This window comes from Carlito syrichta, unplaced genomic scaffold (assembly GCF_000164805.1).
Source record: "Carlito syrichta isolate Samal-C Ts95f unplaced genomic scaffold, Tarsius_syrichta-2.0.1 Scaffold313900, whole genome shotgun sequence".
Classification (NCBI taxonomy): Eukaryota; Metazoa; Chordata; class Mammalia; order Primates; family Tarsiidae; genus Carlito; species Carlito syrichta.
Window position 1 is genome coordinate 43,123 of NW_007257996.1, and position 9,882 is coordinate 53,004.

The following is a 9,882-nucleotide window of genomic DNA, read 5'->3' on the forward strand; positions in this document are numbered from 1 at the left end:
CTCCTGTGAGCATGAGGAAGGCTTCACAGAGGAGGAGGCATTAGGCTAAGCCTCACAGGAGGAGCAGGGGGTCTGGGTGATGGGGAGGGACCAGGGCCAAGCCGGGCAGAGGAGGAGAGGGGAGGGAAGAGCCGGGCTCAGGGATCTGCCAGGAGCCCCGGGAGCCATGCGGGTCGGGGGCTGTGGAACAGTGGCCTGGAGGTACGGACTAGAGGCCTGGGGACCCGAGAAGAGGCTGCAGTGGCCAGGGGCTAGCGCAGGCCAGTGGCCGCCTGGCTCGGGCCCTGTCCCCGGATGGGGGCCCCCCTGCGCCCCAGGCCTAGGGGCTTCCTGCGGTCCAGGCAAGCCCCTCCCCTGGCCCAGGCACACCAGCCCCTCTCCCCAGAGGAACAGGCGGCAGGACCAGGCAGTGGAGTCCGGCGAGGGAGGCCGGGAGCTGCCTGGCAACGGACCCCAACCCTTTCCCTCTTGGTGGGGCACCCCGAAATCTTGAAATAAATTAGGCAGAATCGAAATCAGGCTCTCTTCGTCAGGAGAAATTACTCATTTCAAATATTTGCAGCCGCTTGAACTGAAATTGAGCGAGATGAGGACTCAGATGAATAACCTGGGCCCTTTTCAAAGACAGTGTTCACTCAGCACTTTCCCTGATTCCGGCCCCTCCCCCGCGCGGCCCCCTCCTCGCACCCGACTCCCGGCTTCTCCCTCGGGATCCTGTCTGTCTTTCGCCCCCAGTCCCAGCCCGGCTGGTTCACCCACTCTCCGCTCCCTTTTCCTTGGTTTCATTCAGTAAATCTGCGAATATGTGTGGAGCGTGTCTCCTCCAGTCTGGCACCGAGCTTGACCGGGGCACCCTGCTGAGGTCGGATGGCCCAGCCCTGGCACACTCCTCATTGCCCTGTGTGGCACTTCTCTTTATAGAGACAGGGTCTCACTCTGTGGCCCAGGCTGGAGGGCAGTGGCACGATCACAGCTCACCGCAGCCTCAGCCTCCTGGACTCAGGAGATACTCCTGCCTCAGCCTCCTGAGTGGCTGGGACGACAAGCAGGCATACACCACCATGCCTGGGCATGGCTTTTTTTTTTTTGAGTCAGAGTCTTACTCTGTTGCCCAGGCTGGAGGGCAGTGGCATGCTCACGGCCATGGCAGCCTCGACCTGCTGGGCTCCGGCGATCCTTCCACCTCAGCCTTCCCAGTAGCTGGAACTACAGGCACGTGCTACCACACCTGGGTAATTTTTTATTTATTGTAGAGATGAGGTCTCGCCAAGTTGCCCAGGCAGATCTCAAATCCGCGAGCTCAGGTCATCCATTCACCTCGGCCTCCCAAAGTGCTGGGATTACAGGCTGAGCCACCGAGCCTGGCCCTAATGCTTTCAAAAACTTCCTTTCCACGCTTTAAAATCCAGAACCTTATATAACCGCCTCTCTGGAGGCTGGAAGTCAAACTGGAGAGCTCCACCCCTCCCCTGACCCCCTCCCCTGAACCCCTCCCACTCCCCGGCAGCGCTTGGCCTTCCGGCAGGCAGGGTTTGAGGAGACCCAGACCTGCCCACCCTCACAGTGACCGTGGTGGGCAGGGGACCCTCGGGTGGAGGGCATGGCCAACAAGCGGGAGAAGGCAGGTCCTCCATGCCCCAAGTTCTTTGAAAGACGCGTCCAAGGCTCAGGATTTGGCCAACTGCCTCCTGTGGGTCCGAGGGTCCTGGGTTGCTCTGCCAGAAGGGATGAGGGGTGGTCAGGGGCATGCCAGCCCCTTCTTCCTTGGATAGGGAGGGAGAGGGGAAGCGGGGAGAAGGGAGAGGATGAGGAGAGAGAAGAGGAAGGACAGAGGGAGGGGACATCCAGCAACATGGCTAGAGGGATGAACCCCTTGGGAGATGGCAAACAGCCTGTGTGATGGGTGCCCATGGGGAAAGTGGGGGTTCAGGGTCTCATGCCCCCTTGAAGGCATGGGTGTCAGTGCCCCTGTGGCCCTGCAAATCTTGTCCCTGCACAATTGTACCCACCTCTCTTCCTCTCCCTGCCTTGAGGAACTACTTTTAGTTCCTAAAATGGATCAGGCTCAGGACTACCCCAGGGCTTTTGCACGTGCCTGTTTCTCCTCCTAGAATACTCTTCCTGGACCCGGTCAGCTCCCTGGTGACACGTCTCATCTCAGTTGTCCTGGTGGCCCCAAGGAATTTGTGCTGACAGGCAGCCAGGCCAGAGAGGGGCCATCTGCTCAGACAGATGGCATTGGTTGGTAATGTCTGTCACATCTCTGCCCAACTCTGAGCCCTGCCCAGCCAGCCAGGGCTAGGGAGTCACATGGCTCTGGCCCGTCAGGCCTTGATTGTTGGTTTGTAACTGGAGCTGAGCTCTGAAACCCACCATGACCTCATCTTACTCATTTTCCTCCTGCAGAGCAGTTGAAATGATGCCACGTGGCCACGTGCTGTGTGGCACTGGCTGATGGCAGGGGCCATTCAGGGCCCAGCGTGTCCTGGAAATGAACCAGTGGGTGGCTCTGGACTCCAGTGTGGTGCAGGGGATTAGGATGAGTCCTTGGGAGGGAGAGGTGGCTTTGGGGTTCAACCAGCTCTGGGGACAGTGCCCAGGAGGACCCTGGAGGCCAACTCAGCCTGCCAGTCTCACTGTAGGACTTTCTGGGGCCTCAGAGGACCCGTGAGGATGCACCCCCACTTCCCAAGGCTTCTGGGACTCTCCCTTGCAGGTGTCCAGAGTTGCCCTGGAGCCAGGAGCTGGAAGCAGAAGGGCAGAGGAAGAGAGAAGCCCCCTCCTGGAAGGGAACCATGATTTATACACGCGGGGCTCCCACGCAGGGTGGCATGGGGTGCAGATGAACCAGGCCCTGGGTGGGCGGCTGATGCCCAGTGGAGGTTACGATGACCCCCCATCATCATCAGAGGAGGAAACCGAGTCTCTGAGAGGTGTGGCTTCTCCAGGACTGCGTGGTCCATTCGGGCCAGAGCTCAGGGCGGGTGCCAAGACTCTTTGTCCAGTGACCATCCTGCACGGCCTCCCGCGATGACCGTGACACCTATGGCGTGGTCCCCGTGTTGCTGGGCATTGATCAGTGGACACAGATTGTGCTGCTTCCCTTCACATGCCCATTTCATAGTGCAGCGAGATTGACGAACGCGCCCATGTTGACACAACTGGCAAGGAGCGGTGCTGGGACTTGAACCTGGGAAACCTGGCTGGAGTCCAGACTCGTCACAAGCTGAGCCATGTGGAGAAGGCAGTCCCCTTCCTTCTTCCTGGGCCTCCAACCCCCGCCCTTCTCTCTCCCTTCCTGGATGGCCGGGAGATCGCTTTTCATCTGTGTAACCGAGCGTGGCTTCTCTCCTCTGCAGGATGGACATGAGTCTGATCTTGCCAATTTCCCTCCCGCCTCTAAAGAGAAAAAAACTTTTGCTAAGACGACTTCAGAAAATCAGATGCCATGCCCGAATCACCTCCTCTCGCCGGGGGCGAAGGGAAGGAGGAGAAACAGGCATGAGCAAGATTTTGCATTTCCTGACCGGGACGGGTTGGTGGAATTGTTTTTGCTTGTTTGTCTGATTTTGAGTCGCCCAGGATGGAGTGCAAGGGGCACGATCACGGCTCACTGCAGCCTCGACCTCCTGGGCTCAGGGGATCCTCCTGCCTCAGCCTCCCGAGTCGCTGGGACTACAGGTGCCCACCACTGCACCCAGCCAATTTTCTGATTTCTTTTTTGTAAAGACAGGGTCTTGCTCTGTTGCCCAGGCTGGTCTCGGACCCCTGGGCTCAAGCTATCCTCCCGCCTCGGCCTCCCAAAGTGCTGGGATGACAGGCGTGAACCTCTGACCCAGAACCCCCGTTGCTTCTCCTGGGGTCTGGCCTCCGGCAGGGCCCGGATCATCCCCCACAATGGCCTGTCACTCAGCCGAAAGGCGGGAGGTCATCCTCTGCAGCTTTCCGGGATTCTGGGAGGTGGGTCTGAGGCCAAGGCAGGGCAACTTGCCCTGCAATGCTCTCGGGAACCCTCTGGAGTCAACGGTCCGAGCCGCGGGTTCCACTTGAAATGACGTGTGGATGTTGGGGTCCTTTTGATCTGAGACCAAGGGATTCCCACCCATGAAGAGCAGGAAGCAGGTGGAGGCAGAGGCTCGAGGCACGAAGAAATGCAGACCCAAGCCTCTCATGGGACCGAGGCTATGGAAGGTTCGTGGGGAGAACTGAGGGTCGCCGGTGGAGGGTCCCAGTCCCCGGGGGGGGGTGCCTGGCACAGAGCCCGACTCTGTCCCCCTGTTGGTAAGATGAACAGAAGGACCACTCCATGGCCCTGGCATCCGGGTGCAACTCCAACACGAAGGACTCTTTCGGACCCTTTTGAGTCTCTGGTGGGGAAGGGCGCCAGGGTGGGGGGATGGCGGGGTTTCCCACGCTTCCCCAGTGACTCAGAAAACAATATCTGTCCAGTGTGGTGGTGCACACCTATAATCCCAGCACTTTGAGTGGCCAAGGCAGGAGGATCGCTTGAGCCTAGCAGTTGGAGACCAGCCTGGGCAACACAGCGAGACCTCATCTCTACAAAAATTTTTTAAAAACTTAGTTGGGCATGGGGGTGCAGACCACCTACTCGGGAGGCGGAAGTGGGAGCATTGCCTGAGCTCAGGAAGTCAAGGCTGCAGGGAGCTGGGATGGTGCCACTGCACTCCAGCCTGGGCGACAGAGGGAAACCCCGACTCAACCCCCTCCCCCCAAAATTGTAGCTTGTATAGAGACGCCAGTGCTATGCACTCCCCAGTAGTGACCTGGAGAGCGAGGCTGTCCAAGGGTCCCTGCTACATGGTCTTGCCCACACCTCACTGAAGCCCATGAGTGGGCACCATCACCAGCCTGTGTCTCGCTCAAGGCGGCCCATGCCCAGAGCTCCAGGCGGCCGTGTCAACACAGCTCCGAGTGGCTGTTCAGGCACCAGGGCCCACCGGTCTGCCCGATTCCCGGCCTGTGACTCTCAATCCCAGCACTCTCTGTCACCTCCCAGCCTTGGGTCTTCCCTTGGCCCCTGACCCCTAACCCCTCTCAACTCAGCCCTGGCCTCTCCTTCAGCTTCCACAATCTGCCTGCCCTGGCTGGGGGGCTCTGTCTCCCCGTCTTCTGCCCCAGAGTCGGGTGTCGGGGGGCGCAGTGCCTGAGAGTGGTCTCACTTCCCAAGCATCCAACAGGAGGGCTGCACCACCCCACAGTCCGCGGAGCCTGTGACACGCCAGCAAAGGTTGTTTCTCCAATTTGCATGTCACAAGGGGCCAATGACCCCCACCCCACAAGAGTAATGATTATCGCTTGCATCTGTTGAGCCCTTAATGCGAGTCAGACCTGGACTTTGCTGTGTGTCCCCTTACTGACCCTATTAGGTGGGTTCTACCAGGAGCCCCATTTTACAGGTGGGGAAACTGAGGCTCGAGGAGGTGAGGTCCCCTGGCTAGCCTTGCAGGTGTGTCTGGCTGTAGAGTTTGCTGACTGCCCTGTAGGATCCTTGGAAAGGGACAGAGTTCGAGAAGGGTGGAGGGAGCAGGAAGACAGAAAACCTGGGCCGAGTGTGGTGGCTCATGCCTGCAACCCTGCACTTTGGGAGGCCGAGGCAGGAGGATCACTTAAGCCCAAGAGTTGAAGACTAGCCTGGGCAACACAGCGAGACCTCATCTCTACAAAAATTCTAAAAATTAGCCAGGTGTGGTGGCACACACCTGTCGTCCCAGCTACTTGGGAGGCTGGGGCAGGAGGATCGCCTGAGCCCAGAAGGCCAAGGCTGTGGTGAGCCATGATTGTGCCCCTGCCCTCCAGCCTGGGCGACAGAGACCAGGAACGACACAGGAGCCGCTCCGGCTTCCCTCTGTCCCTCCTGGCCCTGCTCTGGGATTGGGGACTTGGCCTGAGTGGGACCCTGGCTGGCTGCCTCCGGGAGCCGGGGGCCGGAGCCAGGAGGGCTTCCAGTCATCCCAGTTCCTCAACAAAATCACCAACAAGCACTGCTGCCTGGAAACATGGCCTCACCCCGGCATCCCTGGTTGAATCGTGGGACGGAACCCCCGGATGCTCTCTGGCCCCGTCGCCTGTCCAGCCCTCTCATCCCTCAGATGGGGGGACACTGAGGCCTGGGATGGGAGAAGGGTCTTGCTTGAGATCCCTGAGTGGGTGGGGGTGGCACCAGCAGGGGATGGACCCCAGATCTTCTGCCGCCTGGTCCCACACACCGCCCAACTCAAGGCTTAGAGCCTCCTGGCCCAGGAAACCGCTCTATTAACACCATCGATTTCAATCTTGAATTCACAACATGGACGTTCTTTCCAATAACAACAGCCCCACAGGAAAGATGTGCCGAGGACCATGCCCACCCCGTCTTCATTGCTGGCTCGGGACTGTGCCTGGGGGACAATGAAGAGCATCCTGCAGAGATGTCCTGACAGCCCCACTCACTCCTGCCAAGAACGATTGATCATGCACGTGCCCCACAGAGGAGCCACTGAGGTCGGGGGAGCCCGGCACCCCACTCATGACTTGTCCTTTAAAAGGAAAAGCCGGTGACGTGGCCAGGAGGAATCAAGAAGATGGGAGAATGAGGGCAGAACACAAGGCCCCAGGATTAACCCTGCAGCAGCATCACCGTGGACATGAGCCCAGAGGAGGGCAGGGTGCAGGGGACACGGGGACGTGAGGGACGGGGGGCACGCGAGGCACACGGGGAACGTGGGTGGTCTAGGATGTCAGGGCTTCTCAAGCCCCTGGTGTGTTTTCTTCCCACTGTGACTTTCTGACTCGGGGTTGAATGCGTCTAAGAGTTCGGAACACTCCCCAGACTCCCCAGAGAGAGGCTGGACCTTGGCCCAGAAGCCTCCTGTGTGTGTGTGTGTGTGTGTGTCTATGTCTGATGATGTCTGGTTTGTGTGTCTGTGCTTGCCTGTGCATGCTGGGGTTCATGCATGCCCTCGTGCCCCATTGCTCCCCCGTGAACTCAATGCGGTGCCCTCGCCCACCCTCCAGGGCGGCTGGCAGGAGCGGAAGCCACCCCTGGCCAGGTGAGGATAGAAGAGGCCTCAGAGCTCCGCACATCGTGACTCCCAAGCCCGAGAACCCCACAGTACTGGGGAGGCAGGATCCGTCCTCCCCCAAGGACTAAGGAGGCTGCCTGGGTGCGGGACTGTGTCCTTGAGGCCCGGTGGAGAGAAGGGGTCTTGTGGTTGGGGGGCATGGAATGCAGTTTGGGGGGTGTGGAGCTTGGCTTGGGGGCCATGTGGAGAGTGGCTGAGAGCCTCAAGGAGCAGAGTGAGGCTGGTGGGGGACACCTCTCATCAAGGGGGAGGGAGCTGGATTCAGGAGGCAGAGAAGCACGTTCTAGGTGGGCACAATGGCTCATGCCTGTCATCCCAGCACTTTGGGAGGTGGAAGTGAGAGGATTGCCTGAGTTCAGGGATTTGAGACCAGCATGGACAACTTGGCGAGACCTCATCTCTACAATAAATCAAAAAAATCAATCAGGCATGGTGGCACGCACCTGTAGTTCCAGCTACTTGGAAGGCTGCGGTGGAAGGATCGCCGGAGACCAGGTGGAGGCTGCAGTGGCCGGGAGCGTGCCACTGGACTCCAGGCTGGGTGATGGAGTGAGACTAAAACTCAAAAAAAAAGCTCTCCAGCCTCCAGAACAGCAGCTTTCGAGCAGAACTTTGGGACTCCTTTGGAGAAGGAAGAGGAGGACGCAGGGGAGGGAAGAAGAGGGAGAAGTAGTGAAAGAAGGGTGGGAGAGGAGGAGGAGGGTAAGGGAGGAGGAAGGCAAGCAGGAGGGAGCGGGGAGAGGGGAGCTGACAGACAGCAAGCCTTGGTGTGTGTCCACGGGGCTTCGGAAGTCTCTATTTTTTGGTGGAATCACAGGGGAACCAAAGGGAGCTGTGTGTGTGTGTGTGTGTGTGTGTGTGTCTGAGGGACAGTTTCATTCTGTGTGAGGACATTGTCCATGCAGGCAGGGAGGCCCAAAGAACTAGGAAGTCCAGAGCCTGTGAATGAAGTTTAAAGGACAATACAAAGTGAGGTTATTCACAGTCACCAAAAAATGGAAGTAACCCTAGCACCCAGTCACTGATCCACTGCACAGTGGAGTACTATTCAGACCTGAAAAGGAATGAAGCTCAGATCCAGGCTACAACGCAGATGAACCTGGAAACGTTACATGAGGGGAGAGAAGCCAGACACAAAAGGTTACAAATGATTCCATTTATAAGAAATGTCTAGGCCAGGTGCAGTGGCTCACACCTGTAATCCCAACGCTTTGGGAGGCTGAGGCAGGAGGAGCCCAGAAGTTTAAGACCAGCTTAGGCAATAGAACAAGACTTTGTCCCTACAAAAAATAAAAAAATAAAAAATTAGCTGGACATAGTGGTGTGTGTCTGTAGTCCCAGCTACTCAGGAAGCTGAGGCAGAAGGATCGCCGGAGGCTACGGTGAGCTGTGATCGTGCCACTGCACCAACCCGGGTGACAGAGCGAGACTCAAAAAGAAATAAAATGAATGCCTAGAATAGATGAATCCAAAGAGATAGAAAACAGATTCATGGTTGCCAGGAGCTGGGGCAGGGATGAGGCAGGGATGGGGGTGAAGGGTGGGGGAATTGTCAATAGGCATGGAGTTTTCTGGAGGGACGATGGAAATGTTTTAAAACTCATTGTGGCGACAGTTACACAACTCTAAATATACTCAAAACATGGAATTGTGCACTTTTAATAAGTGAATGATCCAGCACAGGAATTACATCTCAGCAAAACTGTTAAATTCGGCTGGGTATGGTGGCTCATGCCCATAATCCCAGCAATTGGGAGGCCGAGGAAGGAGGAACGACTTGAACTCAGGAATCCAAGACCAGCCTGGGCAACACAGCGAGATCCCGACTCTGTATTTTTAAAAAGCTGTCATATGGGCTGGGCTTGGTGGCTCAGCCTGTAATCCCGCGCCTTTGGGAGGCTGAGGTGAGTGGATTGCCTGAGCCCACAGGTTCGAGACCCACCTGGGCGGTGAGCCCTCATCTCTACAATAAATCAAAAACTCAGCCGGGCGTGCGTGGTAGCACATGCCTGTAATTCCGGCTACTTGGAAGGCTGAGGCGGAAGGATCACTGGAGCCCAGGTGGTCGAGGCTGCGGTGGCCAGGAGCAGCCACTGCACTCCTGAAAGGATTTCGGCGCCAGTAACGACTCCACACCCAGCTGGGACCAAGAGATTTATTAAAGGGGCTGTTACAGAGAGGGTCTGTAACCGAGAAAAAGCAAGAGAAGGGGAGAGACAGAGAGAGAGGGAGCAAGAGAGAGTTATGCAGGGAGAGGGGTATATTTATGGGCTTGGCAGGGGCCAGAAGGGGCTGTGCTAGGTTCTTATTGGAGGAGCGGCATGGGAGCAGGGTGGGTATAACAAAGCTAGCTATGTCATGGGAAATGATTGGAGGCTTGTAGGTTTGAACTTCGCGCACAAGGGGAATTGTGCATGAAGAAGCCGGAACCTAGGGCCTTTGCTGTCTAGTGTGGCTTTACCATGTTTGGCGCCATTTTGGGAGCCGCCCCTCTGGCTGTTTCCTGTACCCTTCATTCCCACCTTTTCTGTTTCTTTGGGGGAGGGACGTCATTATTCTTTCTGGCTGCTTCCTGCTGGCCAGGGGCGTTGTGGGGAATGGTGGTGGAAGGGTACAGAACTAGCCAGAACAGGGTCCAGAGATAGGTGCTGAAGGGGAAGATCTCTGAAGGTGAGAGTTTCAGGAAAGTTCCTTGTAAATGTAGAATGGCGACTTGTTCTGGCCAGTCCTGCAGTGGGCATGAGGGCAGTAGTAACCAGCTGTCTTGGAGTAGACTGTGGAGGTAAATAGAGAACCTGGA

The 9,882-nt window shown here is 57.5% G+C and overlaps 1 protein-coding gene across 1 annotated transcript in view; it reads right to left on the bottom strand.

Annotated features, from left to right (window-relative positions):
• Nucleotides 1-9,882, bottom strand: part of LOC103273228 (hemicentin-2-like) — a 42,902-nt gene that overhangs the window by 2,155 nt on the left and 30,865 nt on the right. The window contains 3 exon segments of the mRNA XM_021718851.1: nucleotides 1,557-1,715; nucleotides 2,638-2,744; nucleotides 4,103-4,275. Of these exon segments, the coding sequence (XP_021574526.1) occupies nucleotides 1,557-1,715; nucleotides 2,638-2,744; nucleotides 4,103-4,275 (439 nt within the window).